Source organism: Armigeres subalbatus, chromosome 3, assembly GCF_024139115.2.
Source record: "Armigeres subalbatus isolate Guangzhou_Male chromosome 3, GZ_Asu_2, whole genome shotgun sequence".
In the NCBI taxonomy this organism is placed as follows: domain Eukaryota; kingdom Metazoa; phylum Arthropoda; class Insecta; order Diptera; family Culicidae; genus Armigeres; species Armigeres subalbatus.
The window spans coordinates 375,510,407-375,535,712 of NC_085141.1; the positions used below are offsets into that span (position 1 = coordinate 375,510,407).

Consider the following 25,306-nt stretch of genomic DNA (forward strand, 5'->3'; position numbering starts at 1 on the left):
GTGAGAATGGGTCGTCGCTTTCACCGGCAGTCAGGAGGTCGGAGAGCAAAATCGTTTGAAAAGGTCTTTTATATTTTAATCTTCTTGCCCTCAGATGCATTCAATCCAATCTACAGGCATTCTAAGAGGTTGAAACAGTGACCCATTCTCACCCCCATTTGACCCATTGTCACCCCCGATGACGGTATGCAAAGAATGCGAAACAACACACTTTGCCTTCTACCGGGCAAATGCAAACATTTAAAGAAAGCAAAACATAATATTTTTGCTTTATACCGGGCAAATGCAAACATTTAAAGAAAACGAAACAACAGATTGCTTTGCCTTATACCGGGCAAATGGAAATATTTAAAGAAGGCAAAACATCACAATTTGCCTTATACCGGGCAAATGCGAACATTTAAAGAAGACAGTACATGATATTTAGCCTAATACCGGGTAACATTTAAGGAAGATACATTTTGCCTTATGCATAATTTTCAGTCATTCCATCTTCTGAGTTCTACCAGAATATCATAGCCTTTTAAGGTATTAAGACAGCGACCTTTACCATATGATATAATATAGTGTATCTTGATGACAAAGTTCACATTCTAATATTGACAATAATGTATATGTCTTTTGGAGATAACATAAAACAATGCGTAATAGAAAAGAGAAAAATACTTGAAAGGGAAACGCAATGAAAGAAACGGCCATATAAAGAAGAGAAAATTAATAGTTGATAGAAAAGATTGGCAAACTCTTAAAAATACAAAAAAAGTTAAAAAGATAAGCTAAGCTTGAATACCGCGAAACGGAATACCGCCAAATTGTATAAACCGCGAAACAGTTTACCGCCAAATGATACAGACCGCGAAATGGTTTACCGCGGAATGTTTTACCGCGAAATGTCGGACAACTGTTAAATAGCTTGCAAAATAGTTACGTCGGCGTATCTTATCTCTCGATGTTCCCTGTACTGCCGTGAGTCGCATATTTGTCCCATATGAATAGGAAATCCAGCAAAGATGGGATAGATATGCGATTCACGGCAGTGTAGTTACACATAAGATTTATAATAAAAAAAAAGGTAATTCTAAGTCTTCTTACAAAAATCTTTTTAGTGAGCCTATAGAACTGGATGCAGTTACGCCCCTATGATACTCTGCGCAAGAATTTTACTTTTATTATCTCGTGAGGAGAAGTAACATGACAAGGCAAGGGGGTGTGTTGGTATGTCTTAGCGTTGATGTTCAAACAAAAGACGCTACAGAGGAGGGAAGGCGTCAAAAATTGCCAATTTTAGTTTTCACCTAGCTGTCGAATAAAACAAAATGAACTTAGTTCCTGACAGCCTGCCGCACTATAGTCGACAGTCATAAACAACTAATGTGAATTATGCCAAATGGCCATTAATTGAACAACTCATATGAAGTATGCCAAATGACCATTGTGCCAAACGGCCCTCAGTTTCACACCGCATGCAAGTTAGGCAAAATGGTCATTATTCCAAACGGTATTATGACAAATGGCAATGTGCCAAACGAGGTATCGCCGGTAACTGATTCAAATGTACAATTTGGGTAAGCAATCATTTCTTTTGTTTTTTCTTCAATCTCATTAAGGCCACTAACCGCAGGTGGGAAGAGAACGTTCTTCGTCGTTAATACCGTTGCGCTAGCCAAACAACAGGCGGAATTCCTTAGCCGAAGTCTTACCTACGATACTTCGATTTATACAAGCGATCGAAATGTTGACACGTGGAAGCAAGATAAATGGCTTGAAGAGTTCGCGAAATATCAGGTAAATGTTCTCGGAGTGAATGTCGAATTATTTCTCCTGTATTTAGACTTGGTAACTGAATTCCTCCTTTACAGGTTGTGGTTTGCACGTGTCAGATTTTGCTGGATGTACTAAAGCATGGTTACCTTTCGGTAAAACACATAAATGTACTCATATTCGACGAATGTCACCACGGTGTTGGAGACCACCCAATGCATGGAATAATGGAACAGTTCCTGCGAGTGCCGAAATCGGAACATCCACGTGTGATTGGTCTGTCGGGGATGTTATTGTACAAACAGATAAAAAATGTTGACCTAGTATCGCCGGAATTGGAGCGATTAGAAAATACATTTAACGCAACAATAGCTACAGTCGGAAGCTATGATGCATACACTGAGGTCTGCCGATTTTCTACGGACCCGAAAGAGTTATTGATCAGCTATAGTCCATTGGCGGAATCTTCCGTTACAATTGACATAATGAAGAGTGTATCCGCTTTTGTTTCAAACATCGAAGGTTTTCATCTACCAAAATACCTAAACCAAAACAAGGCACTTCAAAGAGACAGCCCTAAGCCGGTGAAGGCGATTAGAAAGATGTTTACGGACATTTTATATCAGCTTCGTGATGTGGGCCTATTTGGGTGTTCAATTGCTATCCTCGGTGCAATTGTGCAATTCGAGTTAGACAAACGTCAATCCGATAGTTCGATGCTGAGGTTGGCTTTACGATCGTGCATTACATGTAAAGTTCCGTTTCTATTAATATGTCTTCAATATCTAATGTAGTTTTTATTTTTCAGTTTGTGAAAGTCTTAGGCATCAAATAGAAACATTGATGGATGGAATGACCATTAAGGAAAAGCTAACCAGGTTCAGCTCTGAAAAAATTCGCCAACTAATAAAACAGTTGGAAACATGTTATCAAAAAAACCATGACAAAACTTCAAAAACATTAATTTTTGTTCAGCGCAGATTTTCTGCGAAAGTGCTGTACCACTTGCTGAAAATTTACTTCTCCCAGACGGAAGACGCCAATCTAATCATCCCAGATTTTATGGTGGGTAACAATGGATCGATGCCGGAGTCCATTGAGCAAATTCTAAGCGCAAAAAAGGATCGCAGGGTGAGATTATAATTAATGTTGAATCGCGAAAGCATTTATACAAATTATTTTTTTCCCGCTAGGTTATTGAAAAGTTTAAGAAAAATGAAACTAATGTCATTGTGACAACAAATGTCCTAGAGGAGGGCATAGATTTGCAGATGTGCAATACGGTCATTAAGTATGACCATCCTGAAACCTTTGCTTCTTATCAGCAGTCCAAGGGTAGGGCACGCATGAAGGACAGTATGTATTTCGTTATGCTTGATCACACAAAACGAGAAGAATTTCTTGTAAAATATCGCCTCTATAAGGCTATAGAAGAGGAATTAAAAAAGGTATTTTTTTGGTCATTTCTGATACAGACTCATTCATTTTTTTTTTGAATAATACAGTGTCTTGTTGGTAAAACCATTAACCGCCCAGACCCGTTAGATGCCGATGTACACAAGGAATTGTACAATGAACTCATTCCACCGTTTTACACTACCAAAGGAGCAAAGTTGGATGCGCTGTCGGCGATTCAGCTTTTGAATCGGTACTGCATGGGTATGCCGCGAGATGCGTTTACTAATACAAACGTATTATGGGAGAGACACGATCGATATGGTAAAGTAGTGGTTGAAGTGATCATGCCCCTGCAATCTACGGTGCGTGAAAAATCATTGAAACCCAATGACGAATATCAAGCTGGCTAAACGATCAGCAGCGTTCAATGCCTGCAAAGATTGTATGAGAATAAGGAGCTCAATGAGCACCTCATTCCAATAGATAGCAAGCGTCAGCTTGATGATTTGCAAGATGTGTACTTCAAGCATTGGAAGGATTTCGAAGAAGGTGAGTGCATAAAATTCTTTTCATGTTTTGCTTTTTTATTTATTTATTTATTTGTTGTCACTTATTACTATTAGATGTTTTTTTTAACAACCGTCTAAGACGAATTAAGTACTCTCCATTTAATTCCACCATTTAATTTTCGTTATCTTTGCAGATACGTATTTCGACCACAACTGTGTGGTCGTCTTCAGTGTCTCGTACTTGACTCGACTTACGAGACACTGAAGACGACAACACAGTTGTGGTCGAAATGCGTATCTGCAAAGATAACGAAAATTAACTGGTGGAATTAAATGGAAAGTACTTAATTCGTCTTAGACGGTTGAATACATTTCACTAAAAGAGCTTTATATATTTTTCTGTTTTTCTTACTTATTTACTTTAAATGAGACACGGATGACCATACAACAGTAGCAGTACCCAAGTCGCACTTGGTACATTTATAGCGAAACACATTTTGAAAAATCGGGAGAAGGAAAAAATACTAGAAAAACCTTCGAATTTAGTTAGGAGATAGGGGGTGAAGAAGGTTCACAGATTTATATGGCGGCCAATTCTCGTAGTAAGTGGTTTGATGACGAAAAGCAGCTTGTGAGGAATTTTGAAATCAGTATTTGGAACCATTATAGTCATCTATTAGTTCAATCTTAGCGAGACGATGCACGTCTTCGGTGGGGTGATAATAATCTAGATTAGGCATCATCTAGAGGAGCCGATTCTGTTTAATTTGGATTTTCTTCCGATGGGTATTGGCACAGTAGTACCATGCAGGAAAACCATACATAACCGTCGCATCGGCCGGAAAACGGTTTTGTACAGCAATAACTTGATGTTGAAGTCAAGATGTGAGCGATGGTTTACGAGGGGATAGAGTACCTTGGTGAGCTTATCACATTTCTAATACAGATTGGAACGTGATTGTTAAAATTTAGCTCGGATAACTCGGAAGCCTTCTTTCAAGAGGCTCCGAAGCCTCGTTTCAGGAAGCCTCCTTTCAAGTGGCCCGGAAGTATCCTTTCAAGAGACTAGGAATTCTCCTTCCAAGAGGCTAGGAAGCCTACTTCCCAAAAAAAAAACTATATTTATCCATTAATGGTGATGATGCCTTTCTCGATTCAATATGTTGAATTCTAATAAGGTACCAGTCAAAATAATTAATGCGCGAGATGGCGTTTTTTCAATGGTAGTAAAATCGAAATTTCATCACTATTAGACTTTTAATCTTTTCACCTCATAGTTCTCGCATAATTTATCAAAAGGACCTAAGTAACATTTTTTTCATGAATTAATTTGAGTACTGCAATCAATAGAACAACATGAAAGCTATTGATTGCAGTATTCAAATTAATTCATGAAAAAAATGTTACTTATGTCCTTTTGAAAAGTTAAGCGAGACTTCATTCCTTATCACTACTTTCTTCAAAAACACCACAATTTTCCATAAATTTGCAAAATACATGATTTTCCCATACATGCTATCGATTTTCTACTACCATTCTTCCATGAGCTCATGGTCCAAAATGTGAAAATCTCAGAACATAGAGTAGCAGGCTTAACATCACAGATAGAAACGCCGGTATCGCCACTCAGTGACGAGTACCGTAAACATGGTGCACGGAAGCACAGAGAACAGACGTTGAAGCTGCACTCGCTATGTTGTGATAACCTTTTACTGTTCATTTTGAAATAACTTTGGAATGTCGCCGTTATCCCGTGCAGAATCAGCGCTAGCGTCATAAGAAAATGCCACTGTGCGCTAGTGTCGTTATGCATGCAAGAGCATACCAGCGCCATCGTGTTGTCAAAATGAGATTGTGAGTTGCAATGTCGACGCTGTTCTCTGTGACGGAAGATTGTTGTCTACACTTTTTAGGCTGCTGCACCCTGTAAGTAAATGTCATCGAAGTAAACAGTTGGTCCCCCATTAATGTTGTAAATGCTGTGCTTATTGCCTACATTTCGGCGGTTGAAAGATTTGGTGCAATTCTAGTACGCTGCCTAAAAATTACTCAATTAGGGTAAGACGGTATAATATGCAATTTATGCCATTTTGTGTTATTTGGTAGTCCAGGAAGTCGCAAATGCATTGGCCGTAAGCTGGGAGCTGCGGACTCGATCGATTCTAATTTTCAAGATATTTTAAAGATAGGGGTAACGGCTCAAACCTTGGCCCATTATGCTACGGTTGAGCACATTTATCGTTATAAATCTTCATATATTGCATTTCCAACCAGAATTATTCCACCAGCCGGCTTGCTTACATTTGGTTTTGACGCCAAATAGCAAAAAACGACGATGAATGTCCGCAATATCTCATTAAAACCAGCGAAAGTCTCGAGAAAAATGGACAAAACGTCGGCATCCTTGTCCCTATCAGGTGGATAATTTTTCAGCCCACTTGGGACGAGTGATTGTTGATTTCAAACATACGAGAGATAAAGATGGGTTGCTGTTTATAGTAGCAGTAATTTTGCTTGCGTTGAATAAAGGCAGCATGCCAACAAACAGAGAAAATCAAATCGTCTTATTGAGCGTGAATTCTAATTGGTTGCATGTAAAATACTACCACACTGATTGTGAGAGTGCGTTTCAGATTCCCCCAATAGCACGCTTACCAAGGACATGCTAACGAAAATACTATTATATGAATAATTTATTTCCCAAATATTTCCCATATTTGCAAGTGAAGAAGTTTAGAAAAATGAAAACTGTATTAAAAACTGCAATTGCAAAAAGACTACATGTTCTAGCCCTCATGTTGTGCCTTCAAACAAATTGCATACGTTAATTATTGGCTGCCGCATAATTTTGAGATTTACTGCTAGTTGAAACCATGGCAGTTGTGTTGCTTTCGCTCTCGCGATACTCTCAAAGAAACTTTTTTCCAAAACATAAACAATGCTTTAGGTGGGGATGATGCATAACGCACTACTGAAGAAAGTCAATTGTAAAACTTATTCTACGCAATTCCTTGCTGTGTACTGTGCATAAACAGTTATAACTGTGCCAACTATCTGCTATTATTACACAATTATTCATAAATACAATTATTGGATGCTTGTTTTTAACTCTGCCTGCATTGAAGTTTCATGATTGGTACATGCGTTTGATTCCACTTCTCTCTATATCGATCAGCTGTTGTGAATCCTCTCAAAACTCTCACGTGTTTCAACTTCCCGAGTTGAGAGAATACTTTTTCGGTATCATTTTACAGATCAAAATACTTTTTGCAAGCAATAATAAATCTAAATTATGATGAAGGTATTTGTCAAGTAATTTGACTTGAAATTATTCCCATGAAATGACGTTGAAAGTTTATCTAATGAAACATACGATCCATTGTATCTTTCCATTATTAAATGAGAAATGGATTCGTGCGAAAGATGATAAAACTAAATATTCTTACACTAATTGAATCATTTATTTGCGAAATTATGAAGAAAATGGTGTATCGAACCACGAAAGGTTGATGCTTGAATCGCTTTTGCTTGAATCGTGTTTGAAAGCCGTAAGGTAGGCAATTATTTCTGGTATGTTCTGCGAATGAAAGCGATTATATCGTGATTCCAGAAAAGCATCATGAGCAGAGTGTTAAATAATCGATTTTTTTTGGTGAAGACCACCTGTCTTCACTTGTCAGCTCACTTCCAGGCACATTCATAGTCAACTCTGGACTGTCAATATTCAGTTGAATATTAGTCATTGAATTTTTATGCACATTCTACAAATCGATAAATTATCTGAAATCTGAACACGTTTTTATTGAGTAAAGTAATTTATCACATAGAACTGAATCCGGTTTGCATCCGCGAGGCCCTGTCAACGGTAAACATCAATATAAACAATGATAATTTTGTTTTTTCTGCACATAGTAAGCACACTCGGTGACAGTCGAATGAATGAGTTGGTGGAGTAGTCGTTGGACTATGTCATTCTATGTTTTGAATAATCATGCGATGTTTGTCAAAATTCGGACTAAGGTTGCTTCATAAAGATGAATATTTTATGCTCTGATCATGAGGGCCCATTTACAAACTACAAGACGTTTAAGGTTGTGGGAAAGTACTTGTCTGGGCGTTAAGGACTTTATAAATTTCAGAAACCTACCATACATGAAGCATTACTAGAGGCTTGGTGTGGGTTGAATTTAGCGTTATGTTATTTACGAATGAAACTTAACCGCTGGCTGAGTGGATTAACCTGTTTTTACAAAAAATCTTAGCAAACTAATCGCGACCATCGGATAGTCCATCTGCAGCTTTCGGTTATTTTCTCTAGTACGGGTTATTGGTGAGAATGTTTTGATTTTAGAGTTTCACCTATACTAACGTAGTGCTACAAATCGAAAGCGCATGCCACCATTTGCCTACGGGTGCCCCCAGTATTGTCCAAAAATGTTTTGGTTAATTATGTCGCTATACTAATGGAAATTGTGAAATAAAAATGATAGCTGACTTAGTGTGGTTGTTATCCATTCATCTGATGTGCGAAAGCAGGTATGTTCATTCATAAAACTCTTTTATTGGGCAAAAGAAAAACTCTAGCACAGCTAGCCTGCATAAGTCATCGGAACATGGCTGCTAAAAAAACCGAGTCAAAGTGATTTTTCACGCAAGATAATTGCTTTTAATAGTTTAAGAAGTGTATAAATCTAGAGTTATGAGGCAGATATATGTTTGATACACTTTTCTAAAGAAGCAATGGTTAATATCTCCCTACAAATTGACGTATTATCGCTGAAATATTGATTAATTTGCGTGATGAGCCAATGTTACATCCAGGGCCAACATTACCGCCGGTTACCCTATTAAAATTTCCTCTCAGTGTTCAATGTACACGCTACGATTTTCTCACATCGAATTATCATTACGTTTATCTTTTAAAAGATAATTTCAGAGATTTCGTCGATTTACTGCATTGCATAAATTATTGTACCGATCGCAAAATTAAATCATGCTGTTCACTTATTAAAATTCCTCGATAGGTTTGAAATGGCACCAAATAATTGAGTTTTGTTAGAAATGAACTATAATTAGTATGAGTTGATTTACACGTGTACTCTCTCGGTTGCGCTTAGAATGCTCACAAACTCTCTCGATGCGATGGATACTTTTTGACAGCTTGCTTTGGAAATTTTTTGACAATCATTTCGACTCTATCCGCAGCTTCCAGGCCGTAAGTAGTCAAATAAAAATATTATAGATAACACTTTTTTTTTTTCAAAACTCGTGAAAAATGGATTTCAAAAAGTGCCTGGGCAATACGCCCCACCTTAGCCAGAGACGTTTCATAGCCCTTCGTTAGTATTTTATCAATAGACGAACCCAAGTAAAAATAAGAAGAAGACACACGACGGTGTTAACTTTGACAGATCCTACAGGCCCCACCCTATGCGTGACGCGTAACAAATAATATTTTTTTTGAAAATATCTTGTTTTTGGTAGAATTTGAACCACGATACAATGAATTATGATTTTTTGTATATGTTATGCTATTTTGAAGACAATAACTATTTTTTGAAAAATTTAAATATTTTTTCTCAATTGTTACGCGTAACCCACTATATTTTGCGTAACAAATCGTAACAAAAATAAAACAAGCCCCCACCCCCTATTGCGTTACGTAATATTTGAACAGACCCTAAAAGTTAGCGAGTATGATTTACGTTTCTCTTCTGAGTTCGTTCTAAGAGAAAAGAGTGGTGAGTGAAAGATGTTTTCCGCCACAAATTACGAAAAAAAATTTCTACTTCGACCAAAAAACGCTTGATTTCGTCTCATCGAACTTGCAATTGAAATTGGAAGTCACTATTTGGTCACTTTTTCTGTAACTGAAAGTCACTATATTTGGTCCCTTTTTTCGTCAGCTTTGGTCTCTCTCCTCGTTTGTCGGGTGAAGATCACTGCGTCCAGATTTTAGGACTATTGTGATATTGATGAATAGAGATCCTGAGTTACAGTATGTGACTCCCCCATTCTGGCGAGACTAGCTTTATGAAGCCAACCACGTCCTTGGGGGATAAGATCCATATGTCAGCAGGCCCTAAAAAGGGCTTGCTGAGAACTTTGAACCTACGTTGGGTGAGTGCACTGCAATAGCAGAGGATGTGTTCTGATGTTTCTCTCTCCTCGTCACAGAAGCGGCAATTTGAGGTTTGGATTGCTCCGATCTTTTGTAGATGGTATCTGCAGGGCAGTGTCCAGTTATTAGACCGGTGTAGATGTTGAGATCCCTTTTGTTGAGACCTAATAGTTGTTGGGTTTTCTTGGGGTTAATCGTTACGAGCCTTTTGGATTGGCTCGTATGGGGAAGTGCATTCCAGTTTGATGTGATTTGACTGACCATATATTTGTTCAGTTCCATTTTTACAGAGCAGTCTGAGATCCCGCAGAAGGGCTCAGGGCCAATGAACCTTTCATTAGATCCATTCCTGGCTAGCTCATCAGCAATCTCGTTTCCCTCTAGACCCGTATGTCCTGGGGATCCAATATAGGTAGACTCGATTGCGTATGGATAAGTTTTTCAAAGCCAGAATGCATTCCCCACACTAGCTTTGAGTTACAAGTGTAGTTATTAAGCGACTTAAGTGCCGCTTGGCTGTCAGAGAAAAATACATATTTTGCAAATCTATACTTTCTCCTCAGGCATAATAACACGCATTCTAATATTGCATATATTTCCGCCTGAAATACTGTGGGCCACTGTCCTAAGTGGACAGAAATTTTTGTTGTAGGGCCATAGATTCCGGATCCTGTCAGATTATTCATTTTCGAACCATCTGTGAAGAAATTTATAGAGCCTGTTGGAACGTTATCCACCTCCTTCCCACTCCTGGCGGGAAGGAATGAACACATCGTAAGGTAAGTCATAATTGACTACCGTTTCCATCCAGTCACTACAAATTCCTATTGCGGGATTTATGGCAAATTCATTTAATATGCTGAGGTGACCCGTAAGGTCTCCTGACAGCAGTGTTTTTGTTCTCTTTAACCTTAGAGCACTTTTTCCGCTTCCAGCTTTATGGAATTGATCTAACCGGGGCAGGTGGAAGCATTGCGTCTAGGGCCAAAGTGGGTGTACTACGAACTGCACCAGTGATGGCTATGCAAGCGGTGCGTTGGATTTTGTTGAGCTTAGCCCTTGCAGCAGCCTCATTAGTTTTAGGCCACCAGACAAGGGAAGCGTAAGTTGTCCTGGGACGGACAATGGTTTTATATATCCACATGATCATACGGTTTTAGGCCCCATCTTTACCAAGGGTTTTTGAACAAACCCAAAGTGTATTGAGACCTTTCTGCACAACTGATTGGAGATGAGAGTTCCAATTAAGCTTTGCGTCGAGTATGACACCTAGATATTTTTACTTCACTTGAATAAACTAATTGTGTTTGATTCAAGAAAAGGGGTTTCAGTTGTACCTTTCTCCGTTTGGTGAAAGGGATAATGGAAGTTTTGTAGGATTTATGCCTAGTTGATACTTTTGACACCAGGAAAAGTGTGATTTAGGGCAGATTGCATTCTTTCCACGATAACACTTTCGAATTTGCCTCGTACAATAATGACAACGTCATCAGCATATCCAACCACTTCGAAGCCTCTTCTCTCTAAGCTGTCTAGAAGCTCATCCACCACCAGTGACCACAACAAAGGAGAAAGCACTCCGCCTTGCGGACACCCCCTTGTTGCTTTAACAGTGATGTATGAACCGCTAAGCTCAGAGGAGATTTTCCGATTAGCTAGCATAGCATGTACACAGGTAACAATGCATGGGTCGAATTTTCTCCTCAACATTGCTGACCCTATAGACGAATAAGAAGCGTTATCGAATGCGCCCTCAATATCAAGAAATGCTACAAGAGCAATTTCTTTTGCATTAAGTGTTTTTTCGATTTTTGAACTACCGTATGTAGTGCCGAGATCGTAGATTTTCCACTTTGATAAGCGAATTGGTTTTTGACAAAGGCATTGCTTTCATAAATTTGTGATTTATGTACTCGCATAGTACCTTTTTCCATAATTTTGAGCATTACAGAGGATAAACTTATCGGCCTGAATGCTTTGGGGTTGGTTTTATCTCTCTTGCCTGCCTTCGGAATGAAGACAGCCCGGATTTGACGCCAATCGTTAGGTATGTGCCCCAAAATCAGACTCGCCTTAAAAATCTCAACCAAGGGTGGAACCAGTGTTTTCTCCTCTTTTGGATCAACGCTGGAAATATTCCATCCATGCCAGGAGACTTAAATGGCTCGAAAGATCTCACAGCCCTCTCAACCCCTGGCCCGAGTGAAAGCTTCCTTTGCAACCTTTATTGCGTCTTTTTAGACCCAGAAACCCATGATTGGATCTCTTGTGGATCTAGACAGCAATTCCAGTGCCTTGGTCGCCGATGCTCGACTCAGGGATTGAATCAGGGAAGTGGATCTTTAACAATTCGCTCAGTGTATCGCTAGGCTCTACAGTGAGCGAACCATCCGTCTTCCGAGGCTACCCACACCATTGGAGTGGTCTTTTGAAAGAGTTTTTGGAGTCTGGCCACTACGGGTGTATTCTCTATGCTTTCACACATTAGAATCCACGATTTCCGTTTGGCTGACCTTATTTCTTTGTTGTAGTTCGTCAGGGCCTTTCTGTATAGGCTCCAATCGCCGGTTCGCTTAGCACGATTGAACTCCCTACGCGCAGTTTTCCTAAGCTTCTCAAGAGTTTTATTCCACCATGGAACGTCTCTACTCGAACTAGTTGATTTAGTTGGACAGCTCTCTTGGTAGGCGTTAAGGATTTTGTTTTAATGGATTTGGACGCATCTTCCAATTGTGTTATGGACTTGATGTGACTTTCTATGATGTACTCTTCGGATCGTAGGATAGCTGAGTAGGATTCCCAATCAGTTTTCTTAGGATCTTTAAACGTTTTTCCATCGTTAGACCCCTTCCCATTCGAAGATGATGTGTTTATGGTCTGACATTGATATTTCTTCAGAAACATGCCAGTTTTTATTTTATCAGAGATAGACCGACTACATAGAGTCAAGTCCAAAACTTCCTGACGAATGGAGTTTTCAAACGTGGGCTTGTCACCAACATTACAAATGTCAATGTTCTTGGAAGAGAGAAACTGTAACAGGTACTCACCTCTGGTGTTTATATTGGTACTTCCCCATACGGTGTGATGTGCATTTGCGTCGCACCCTATGACGAAGGGGATGTTGTGTCGGTGGCTGTAGGCTACGAGCGCAGCTATTTCTGGAGGAGGGATTTCGTCCACGTCACCTGGGAAGTATGCCGAGACCACCAAGATCTCTCTACTCCCTCTGGCGGAAGGTACCTCCACGCTTTGGTCACTAAAGTCACTATTTTGAGTGGCTTCGGTCGCTACCAGCCCTGTGAAAATGAAAACATTCCACTATGAAAGAGCTAAATAATTTTCTTACTAAACAATATTTCGAAGCTGAATTTCCAACAAAAAATAGCGCGAACTTAGTTGAAGTGGCGATACAAAAAATGTTGAATGTTTTGTCGACACTGACTGGGCAGGCGAATCGCCCGAGGCGATGTTAGTGACCGCAAATCGGACTCCGGATTTGTGTTAAGTTCGAGGTCTCATCGGATAGGGCTGTCATAAGCAAACATGTGTGGCCTTATCAAGTACTGAAGCTGAATATGTTGTCCTTGCTGAGTGCCTACAGGAGATAAAATGGATACAGAAGTTATTGTTAAATGTGGGTGAGCAACAAGTTTTCCCCATTTTCTCCATTATTTGTTAAAGAGGACAATCAGGGGTGACATTGCGCACAATATCTCGATTCCTAGCGATTACATTGGTATCATTGTTTGTCGTCCAGCCTAGAATTGCATGAATTTTCTAACCCAACGAATGTTATTTGTATGCAGTTTTGCTGCTTATGACCTTTTCAGCGCAAAATAATTATAACGTACACGACTTTTATATGGAGCTATTTTTTGTCATTTCAGATTCGACCAAGATTGCTGGCACGCATAAGCGTCTTAGAACACACATAATTGAGTATCCTCCACAAACAACTCATTGCCTCCCGCAACCTGATCAACCTTGCTACATCTATATTTTGCGTATTGGTGCTGGGTTTGCCGAGGATCCGGACAACGAAAATGTCAACATTTTCCGATCTTTATACAATTCGGAAAATAATTTTGGTATAATGACCACCAAGCCTCTTCCGGCCCTCGCCAAGATGAAGTTTTTTGTAACTTTGGGCCTCATCGACGTACAGCTTGTTGAAACTCCAATTATGCTGACCAGCGCTGGGTCCGAAGTGGAATTGGCTCTGTTGAAACAGTTCCATATAACAATCTTCCGAGACATTCTAAAACTGTGGAAGGAGTTCTTAGTGTATGATTTTTCAAACCAAGATAACAGTTTCATGGTTGTGCCTATGAAACAATCGCAGCAAATAGATTGGACGTTGGTGCGAGAATTCCAAAATCTGAACGAAGCCCCATCCGAGGTACCGACGATGGCTCGGAACAAGATGAAATTTGATGCGGAAAATTACAGACACAAAGTAATCTGTCCGTGGTACAAAAACAATAAGGAACAACCTTATGTGGTGACCATGGTGCATGAGCACCTGACGCCAGACAGTCCCTTCCCGAATGCAGATTACAGGTAAGTTTCAAAATTGTAGTGAATTCAGTATCAACGATATTTTGCCTTGGTAGGCAAGCAGGGTGGCCAGATTATATTTGGGTAAATAGGAGTACAAAAATTGGTAGTTATCGCAGAGGCGTCGTGTCCGCATGTGCAACCTGTGCAGTGTGCACTGCACAGGTAGCAATGTTGCCCCAAACAGTTAAACTCTCGAAAGATTTCTTGTCATTCGTATCCAAATATATATTTGGATCATGTGCAGTTGTCATATAATTCATAATTCATAATTTATTGGCTCGTTGCTTAGGTCTAATTTGATACATTATGTTAACTGAGATTTGGTGGTCCTTTCAGCAGTAATATTCATTCATTGTAATTGACATTATTTTGGGTTCTATAACAAATTTAGCATGTAAGAAAAAATGCTGAGAAAAAAAACCTTATCAATAATTGCTTTTAGTAGATGGGATAGTTAGAGGAAAATTTTCTTAAGATATAGTATCACAGTAGGCGGGGGATGGTTCGTAGCAATGGATTTTCAGACGAATCGCAGCTACTCCAGAATTTCGGTTCGACAGAGTGGATCCAGTTATCGATTGTGTCGATTCTTGCTAATTTGTGCAGCCCATCTGTTGGATAGTAGGGGTCCAGATCCAATATCATTTTCAGCACTCGATTCTGCTTTATTTGGAGTTTTCTACGATGGGTCCTGGCGCAATTGCTCCATGCCGGAAAGCCATAAGTGATGGTAGGACGAATTATAGCTGTGTAGAGTAATACCTAATTTGTTGGTGACGCGCAGGCGAGATCGTCGACATGCCAATGGTTATAGGCACTTTATGAGCTTATCACATTTTTGGAGCGTTTTCTGGACGTGCACACTAAACTTCAGTTTCCGGTCTAGGTTTAAACCGAGATACTTGACTTCCGTGGACCAATCCACTTCGTATCCTACTGCAATCACGCCGTGTTGGGGAAGGTGCCGTGAGTTACGACGATTGGTGAAAAAAGTTCCTTGGGTTTTGGTGGGATTAATTTTCATTTTCCATTTCTGTTGATATCCTTCTAGTGCATTTTGTGCTGCTTGTAATTTGGTGATCACGACTGCAGGATCTGAGTCTGTCGCTATGAATGCAGTATCATCAGCAAAGATGTAATAAGACATGCCATCAACCATTATGATATCTGCTGTAAATATGCTGTACAGAGTTGGGCTAAGGACTGAACCCTGAGGGACTCCATAGGGAATGGCTCTTTTAGACGATAATGCACCGTTCACGTTGATTAGGAAGCTTCGGTTTTTAATGAAGGATTGGACGATTTTTGTCAAATGGATCGGAAAGTTCGCACGTGTCATTTTATGCAGTATGGTATCTTGCCATACTGAATCGTATGCTTTCTCGACGTCTAACATTATCATTCCCGATGATTTTTTGTTGGAGAGACCAGTTTTGACATGAGTGACTAGGCGAACTAACTGATGGGTCGTCGAGTGACCTCGTCTAAATCCAAATTGTTCATCGGGGATTAATCGAGCAGTGTCCAGGTGCCGTTATATTCTGGAAAGGATAATGCGCTCTAGTAGCTTGCTAAGAGACGGGAGCAGGCTGATAGGTCGATAGTTTGAAGGGTTGGTAATGTTATTGTCGCGTTTGGGAATTGGTATTATAGCAGCGTGTTTCCAAGCATTAGGGGCCATCCACAAAGTACGTCACGCTCCTAGGGGGGAGTGGGGGTTCCGAGTAGCGTGACGACTCATACAAAAATTTTGAAGGTTTAATATAAAAAGTGTGACGAAGGGGGGAGGGGGGGTCGAAAATCACCAATTTTTGCTTGACGTACTTTATGGATCTTCCCTTAGGGAAGTAACAGAGCTGTAAGCACGCTGTAAATATTTTAGCCAGCACAATAGTAGCCTTTCGCGGTAGGCGTTTCAGAAATTTATTACAAATTTGGTCACATCCAGGTGCTTTTTTATTTTTCAGCCTAGCGATTAACTGTTTTACTTCCTTCGGTCTGACTAGACAAGTTCCATTCGGGTGATTTGGGGATTCGTCAATCAAACGTATCGAATCAGCCACTGCTGATGTCGTTGTATTGTCGCTGTCCAATGTGTTATTATGTGCTGAAGCAAAGCTGTCGGCGAGTAATTCGGATTTACTGTACGGAGATGCAATTAGGACTTCGCCGTTCCGCAGAGGGGGAGTAAACTTACAGTTATTACGAAGTGATCTACTAATTTTCCACAATTTATCTTCACCAGGAGCTAAGTCACTAATAACATCACCGAACTTATCAAAACGGGACTGCGCGCATTCTTCCCGGATTCTGTTGTTGAGTGCTTCAACGATGACTTTGTAGAGTGGATCTTTTGATCTTATCCACTGACGCCGCCGCACGTTACGAAGGTGGATGAGATTTCTGGTATGGGGCGAAATTAGTGGATTGTCAAATGGACGATCTGGTCGTTTTGGAATGGAAAGACTTTCAGCATTAAGAACTGTGTTACTGAGAAATGCTATTGAATCATCGACTGAGGCCACATCGTTCATATTCAGGATGATTGGGGCTGTGAGGTTTATCGAATTGTTGACAATTCTCTGCAATCTTGGCCAATTTGCTCGAGCGTAACAATACCGGGTATTTGGTGATGCAACTGAAAGGCTGGAATCGACGGAAAAAACTACTGGCAGGTGGTCGGAGGATAGTTCGTCGATGACGGTTGGTGCTGACATATCTACCAAGTTGTTGGAGAGGACAATGACCACTTTCCCTTCGATGGGACTCGTAACCATGACCCTACAGTACGCTAGACTGGTGCTTTAACCAACTAAGCTACGAAGGACCTCCGTCGGCCTTCGCAACCTAGCGGCTACTGAACGAGCTCGAGATTCCCAAATAGGACGCATAGTCAAATCACTCGCAATCCATTTTCTCAAGCCAATACTAATACTTCCACATGTGTATTGTACACGTCCACATTAGAGGAGCGTGAGTATTTAGAATATCTGGCGGCTGTACACATTCTTCATCAGCAACTGTTCTGATCAAGTGAGGTTGTGTAAGCTATTTGCCAGTCGGTCGTCTGAAACTAAATAAAACTACAAAGTTCGTGATTTGCCCAGCAGTGTTCTTTTTATGTTTAAAATCTATTTCAATATAATTATTACCTATGTTGCTGTTAAAAAAAATGCACATTTGTGAAGTGGATTGGTCGACAATCAGACCAATACCCATTACAAATGTGAAACTTTTCTGACCATCAGCATTTGCAACCCAATAAATCTTCCGATTTATTAAGGTTTGTTTAAGGACGAACTGGGCTGAGCAGCGAATCCTTCCGTATTAAGGATGCCGGGATGATGGCCAGAACCTTCGGTTGAAGGAACACCGGAACACGCTAGCTCGACGAAAATTTATGGCTCAATTAACTGAAGCCTTGTTTTCACTTATTATTTATTATTTATTCAGACTAAGGCCGAAGTGGCCTGTGCGGTATATAAGAGTCTTCTCCATTCGGCTCGGTCCATGGCTACACGTCGCCAGCCACGCAGTCTACGGAGGGTCCGCAAGTCATCTTCCACCTGATCGATCCACCTTGCTCGCTGCGCACCTCGCCTTCTTGTGCCCGTCGGATCGTTTTCGAGAACCATTTTCACCGGGTTATTGTCCGACATTCTGGCTACGTGCCCGACCCACCGCAGTCGTCCGATTTTCGCGGTGTGAACGATGGATGGTTCTCCCAACAGCTGATGCAACTCGTGGTTCATTCGCCTCCTCCACGTACCGTCCGCCATCTGCACCCCACCATAGATGGTACGCAGCACTTTCCTTTCGAAAACTCCGAGTGCGCGTTGGTCCTCCACGAGCATCGTCCAGGTCTCGTGTCCGTAGAGGACTACCGGTCTAACTGACGGTACGGCGGCAAACTCTATTCGATCGGAGCGTCTTGCGGAGTCCAAAGTATGTACGATTTCCAGCCACTATACGTCTCCGAATTTCTCTGCTGGTATCATTTTCGGCAGTCACCAGTGAGCCCAAGTACACAAATTCTTCTACCACCTCGATTTCGTCACCACCGATGCCAACTCGCGGTGGATGGCTCACATTGTCTTCTCTTGATCCTCTTCCTATCATGTACTTCGTCTTCGACGTGTTGATGACTAGTCCGATCCGCTTGGCTTCCCTCTTCAGTCTGATGTAGGCTTCCTCCATCTTCTCAAAGTTACGTGCCATAATATCTATGTCGTCGTCGAAGCCAAATAGCTGGACGGACTTATTGAAAATTGTACCACTCGTGTTAATCCCTGCTCTTCGTATTACCCCTTCCAAAGCGATGTTGAATAGCAGACATGAAAGACCATCACCTTGCCGTAACCCTCATCGGGTTTTGAAGGGAGAATGCCCCTGAAACTCCGGAAATCCGTTTTCGTGCATTAGCTGCCATAGCTGGTCCCGATCGATTGTATCATATGCGGCTTTGAAGTCGATGAATAGATGATGTGTGGGCACGTTGTATTCGCGGCACTTCTGCAGTACTTGGCGAATGGCGAACACCTGGTCCGTGGTGGAGCGTTCGCCCATAAAACCCGCCTGGTACTGCCCCACGAACTCCCATCCAATTGGTGCTAGTTGACGGCATAAAGTTTGGGAGGGTACCTTGTAGGCGGCGTTCAGCAATGTGATTGCGCGGTAGTTGCTACAATCCAGCTTATCGCCCTTTTTGTAGATGGGACACACGACACCTTCTATCCACTCCTGCGGCAAAACTTCCTCCTCCCAAATCTTGGTAATTACCCAGTGCAGCGCTCTAGCCAGTGCCTCACCACCGTGTTTCAATAGCTCTCCTGGTAGTTGGTCAACCCCAGGGGCTTTGTTGTTCTTCAGCCGGCCAATCTCCTCCTGGATTTCCTGGAGATCCGGGGCCGATAGAATTATGTCCTGCGCGCGTTCTCCCAGGTCCATCACCATACCGCCATCTTCGTCTGCCACATCGCCATTCAGGTGCTATTCGTAGTGCAGCCGCCACCTTTGGATCACCTCACGCTCGTTTGTAAGAAGGTTCCCGTTTATGTCCTTACACATATCAGGCTGTGGCACGTGGCCCTTACGTGAACGGTTCAACTTCTCATATCATAGAACTTTCGTGTGTTATTAGTGCGGTACAGTTCCTCCGTCTCTTCACGGTCTCGATCTTCCTGCTGACGCTTTTTCCTCCGGAAAATCGTTTTGTCTGTTCCGCGCCTGTTTATATCGTGCCTCGTTTGCCCTCGTGCGGTGTTGCAGCAATCTCGCTCATGCTGCATTCTTCTCTTCTACTAACTGCTCACATTCGCCGTCATACCAGTCGTTTCTCTGATTCGGGGGCACCGTGCCAAGTGCAGCGGTTGCGGTGCTACCAATGGTGGATCGAATATCTCTCCAACCATCTTCAAGAGACGCTGCGCCTAGCTGCTCTTCCGTTGGGAGTGCCACTTCCAGCTGCTGCGCGTATTCTTGGGCTAGTCTACCGTCTTGTAGCCGCCCAATATTAAGCCGCGGCGTCCGACTTCGACGCGTGTTGTACACCGTCGAGAGTTTTGAGCGCAGGCATACTGCAACGAGGTAGTGGTCGGATTCAATTATCGCACTGCGGTAAGTGCGGACGTTCGTGATGTCGGAGAAGAATTTACCGTTGATTAGAACGTGATCCATTTGGTTTTCCGTTTCTTGGTTAGGTGATCTCCATGTGGCCTTGTGGATAGTTTTGCGGGGAAAGAAGGTGCTTCGGACCACCATTCCGCGGGAGGCTGCGAAGTTTATGCATCGTTGGCCGTTTACATTCGATACGGTGTGCAGACTATCCGGTCCGATGACCGGTCTATACATTTCCTCCCTTCCTACCTGCGCGTTCATGTCACCGATGACGATTTTGACGTCCCGCAGTGGGCATCCATCGTATGTCTGCTCTAGCTGTGCGTAGAACGCTTCTTTCTCGTCGTCGGGTCTCCCTTCGTGTGGGCAGTGCACGTTGATGATGCTATAGTTCAAGAAACGGCCTTTAATCTTCAGCTTGCACATTAGACTGGCCCAGATTACTATGGGGAGAAAAAAATGTTGTCGAATTCCACGGGGCACCCCCCAGAATTGTGTCTTTGGGTGAGAAAATCAATCTCTGAAAATTTCAGCTCAATCGCTTGTTGCATAAGCTGGCGCATTTGATTTGAAGTTTGTATGCGGATTTCAGCCAAAATGTATAGGAAAATACACCTCCGTCACTCATTCGATCTGAAAATTGGTTCTGATTGCTCGATTGACCTCAGAATTGCAAAAACGGCAGTTGGTATGCTACAGAACAATTTCACAGAACATTGCATGATGATTAAATGAACTTTTATATAATTTTCGGCTGAATTATTAGGAGCTGATTTGTGTATTTTTGGGTTTATTGATCTAACCGCATCAGCCGAAACCCATATAAAAGTTCATTTAATCATCATACAATGTTCTGTGAAATTGTTGTGTAGCATACCAACTGCCCTTTTTGCAATTCTGAGGTCAATCGAGCAATCAGAACCAATTTCCAGATCGAATTAGTGACGGAGGTGTTTTTTCCTATACATTTTGGCTGAAATCCCCATACAAACTTCAAATCAAATGCGCCAGCTTATGCAACAAGCGATTGTGCTGAAATTTTCAGAGATTGATTTTCTCACCCAAAAACACAATCCTGGGGGGTGCCCCGTGGAATTAGACAACTTTTTGTTTCCTGGGCCAGTCTATTGCACATCCTTGCGTTGATTGGCTGCCACCCAATCACGCGTTGGCGCATCTTAAGCTATATTTTTATTCTTCGATGTGGACCGTACAAAATTAGAAAACTGAATGAACAAAAATCTTGAATGACACTCTTTAAATAGCTGGCAGGTAGACAACGATGCCTGTGTTGCGTTTGTTGAGAAAGAACTTTAACTGGGCGTGGCTTATCACTCGTTGTCTTACACTCAGTGCGAAAAATTCTGCTCTATGATTTTACTCCATCTAAACGATTTTATAGTCCTAACTAATAGAGGGATATTCGATTTTTCTAAATGTTATGTCAAACTGTAAAAAAATGCACGACAGAGCCACAGGAGGGCGCGCGCTGAAAATACACTCCAGTGAAAACACTCCACCAGCCATTCTTTTGACCGGGTGTTCTTTTAATTTGCGAACCGTCACTTTTAAGTTTAATTCTCCAAATGAGACAGACCCTAAATAATCAACAGTGAAATCAACAAGTATTTTCTTCTTCCAGGTCTTATGCAGATTACTTCAGCCAAGCGTACCATTTGGCAGTTGTTAAACCGGATCAATTTCTAATCGAAGTCAAAGGAATCACAAGCTATCTTAACCGCCTCAATCCGGGAGTAGAGGACGACGGCAAGAGCACACGGAGCAAACATTGGCGGTTCAACGAGATCCTCATTCCGGAGCTCGTTCACAACTATCATTTCCCCGCTGACTATTGGTTGAAGGCTACGCTTCTGCCCAGTGCACTGCACCGTATTAATTATCTACTGCTAGCGGAAAACATTCGTGTTGATTTGGCAACGGGTGCCAATGTAGGATGTCTGGAGAACCGAAAGATTGAGGATGTGGAGGTTGAGTATAAGGAACGGAAGGGAAAACAACTGGAAGAGGAGGTTCAATTCCTAGACCTAGAAGACGACGAAGACGAGGACGATGAGTTCGACCTGGAAGAAGCGCGCCAGTCTCTGTTGGCACCGGAGGACTTGAGTCAGCTGGCACGCAACCAAATGAATTCATTCAGCGGCGATATCCCAATGCCATGGCAGGAAGACGAGGAGCCTGTGGACATCGAGCGCAACTGGGATCAAGTCAAAAAAATGGACTTGGACTATTATAAAGCATTCGTTAACAAATTTTCAGACCTGTCCATTCGGGAAATGACCGCAGAACGGATGAGCACAGCGTACACATCCGCTTTGCATAGGAGAGTAACTAGTAGTCCGAAAAGACAACCCATGGCAATTTTGGACGTTCCTATTGAGCAGAAATTCGCAATCAAATTACTAAGCCTAACACCGACAAACACATACAATTTGAACGTCCAGCAAAAAGACATCATTAAGGCCTTGACTACAAAATCGTCCTCAGATGTGTTTTGATTTGGAACGTTTTGAACTGTTGGGCGATGCGTTTTGAAATTTTCCGTTTCATTGTATTTGGTGAAATACCATAAAGATTTTCACGAAGGCTTTCTGACAGCGGTCAAGGGTCAAATAGTAAGCAACCGTAATTTGGTGTACTGTGCTATTAAGTATGGGCTACCTGGTATGATGAAGATTCATAAGTTGGACCCTAAAAATGACTGGAAACCGCCTCTTGCAACGGTTCCACACAAAATAAAAGAAACTATGCAAGAGGTGAATCACTCCGCTAGAGTGCTGTTCCGGATGTCATTAACGGAAGACGAAATAAAGTCTGGGTCTGTTGATCCCAACAATCTTGACGATTTTATTGCCCAACTAGATCTACATAACAATAATCCTGATACGTCCCCAATGCAGAATTATCTCGGACAGCAGACAATGGGGGACAAAACATCTGCGGATGCCATGGAAGCGCTGTTGGGAGTTTGCGTTAAATCGGTTGGAATTCAAAGGTCTTTCAAACTGTTGCCCTACTTCGGTATTCTACCGAAAACTCACGACGTGATCAAGCTGCTCGATGAGAAAATTGAAAATCAAAGACTGAAAACGCAAATCGACTCTCGTGAAGTGGATGGTTTTCTGAAGAACCACGAAAGGATTGAGAAAATACTTGGATACCGTTTCAAGGATCGAACCTATCTTCTACAGGCGCTCACTCACGCCTCATTTCCTACTAATCGGATAACCGGGAGTTATCAGCAGCTGGAGTTTCTGGGTGACGCGGTGCTAGATTTTCTTATCTCAATGTACATTTTTGAGCAGAATCCAACCATGAGCCCGGGCCAGCTGACAGATTTGCGCTCAGCATTAGTGAATAACATCACACTAGCATGTCTGCTTGTTCGCCACGGACTGCATCTGTATATTCTTTCCGAGTCCGCATCGTTCAGCGACACCGTGAACAAGTTTGTGGTTTTCAAGAGCAACAGAAACACGAGATAACCGATCAGGTAAACTTGCTCGTCGAAGAGAGTGACCGAAAGATGGCTGAATTTGTGGACGTACCGAAGGCGCTGGGTGACGTGTTCGAGAGTTTGGTGGCGGCGATTTTCTTGGACTCCGGAAATGATTTTGCCGTAACCTGGCGAGTCATATATGGTTTGTTGGGAAACGAAATCTTGATGTTCACCGAGAACACACCGATCCAAATCGTGAGGCAACTGCACGAGTTCAAACCAGGTTGTTCGCCATTGTTTAGTCGGGCCATCGTGGACGATGACACGGTATACGTCAAGCTCAAATATAAAATCAGAAACAAAGAACACGAAGCGTATGGGTTCGGTCAGAACAAGGAAGATGCGAAACGAGCTGCTGCAAAAGCTGCTCTACAGGTGCTGCGCAAGCACTATCGCAACACAAAGTAGTTGCAGATTTTTTTAAATAATTTTCTTCCATTGAGATAGCAGTACGGTTGCATGTAAGAGCATTAATTGTTAATTTATAACATTTGCAGAATCCGTATTTACAGATATTCGGTTATACAAATAAGGCAGTGAATTTCGTCGAACTGATTGTAATTAAGCATCAGTTACTTTGGTGCCTTAAAAATGTTAGTTTACTGTTCTGTAATAGCAAGCAGTTTTATTTTAATCTGGGAAGTTGTACCATAGGTATAGTATTATAATAAACTAGCAGTAAACACATTTTTTCGGAACTGTGTCACTTAGGCTGTGAACTATTCCACCGATTCGTTTAACTTTTAGTAAAAATTTTTCAGCTCGATAGTTATTTCGCTGTAATTGAAAATATTCCTGCTTCGGAGCATGGTTATATTTGACAGTTCGATAGTTAAACTTTGCTCGCGAGAAAGTTGGCGCCAAATCCATTTTGTTCCAAATAACCATCATTCCGTCACAATGAATTATTGGCAGTGGCTGATTTTCTACTCGCCGCCGTCACATCCAGGCGCTATAGTATATGCGCAAAACAGCCAGCAAGAGTTAACCGCCAGAAATTTGTATGGCGAAAGTCATCTAACGCGGGTTTTCTCAAAATAAGAAACTTTTCATGAAAAACTATTTGGTACCAATTATGCAGGAAGGTGTCCGCTACCATGCCTACCAAATATTTTTTTGATGAAAGTGCTTATTTTTGAGAAATCGAGCCTTAGATGCTATTCGCCATACTGATTTCAGAAGGTTAACTCCTAGTGTGCCGCTGTAAGCACGCTCAAAGCAGGCGATTCATTTGAATGGGTCGGCTTCGGGTTCAAGTTTTAAGCACGATGGGAAAATAACCATCGAACTGTTAAATTTTAACTAAAAAATAAACGAATCGGTGGAATGGTTCACAGCCTTAGACGTGTTATTGATATGAAAATGATAAAAATTAATATGCAGACATTAAATGCAGTGAAAAAAACAGATCCTGCCATGACTGACTCAAATTATTGTAAAATCTGAGTTGATAAGTGGGTCAAATAACTCAAAAATACAATAACAAGTTAATTGCCAAAAGTGTAGTTAACGTATAATTGAAATGGGAGACTGAATAGAAGATAATAATTGGCTTCCAAGCTGTGTTAAGCATATGTTTCGTAGTAGACATTAGCACGTAAGACTAAGACTTTCGGTTTTTTCACCCATACGCTTAAACATTTGGTTGAGTCACTAAGCAGAGCTGAAGAAATTGGCACCCTGGTAGGTACATTTTAGATTTTGACACATATGGTTTTATTTTATTGTACAGACAGGGGTGTCCTACGAAAGGCTGGAACACATAAGGCTGAAATTGGTATGATGCAATGAATCCCAACCATACGATGGAGTGCAAGTTGA

General features: G+C 41.6%; 2 protein-coding genes across 6 annotated transcripts in view; both read left to right on the plus strand.

The window, feature by feature from the left end:
- Positions 1–25,306, plus strand: part of LOC134226558 (sodium-dependent transporter bedraggled-like) — an 822,794-nt gene that overhangs the window by 320,632 nt on the left and 476,856 nt on the right. The window lies entirely within an intron of this gene.
- Positions 1,496–24,172, plus strand: LOC134226546 (endoribonuclease Dcr-2-like). Its single transcript, XM_062707392.1, is given in 11 exon segments — positions 1,496–1,530; positions 1,608–1,785; positions 1,860–2,511; positions 2,570–2,892; positions 2,955–3,209; positions 3,267–3,538; positions 3,540–3,592; positions 3,595–3,708; positions 13,680–14,352; positions 21,611–23,439; positions 23,442–24,172. Coding segments are annotated over 11 exon segments (4,821 nt in total). The 5' UTR covers positions 1,496–1,510; the 3' UTR covers positions 23,894–24,172.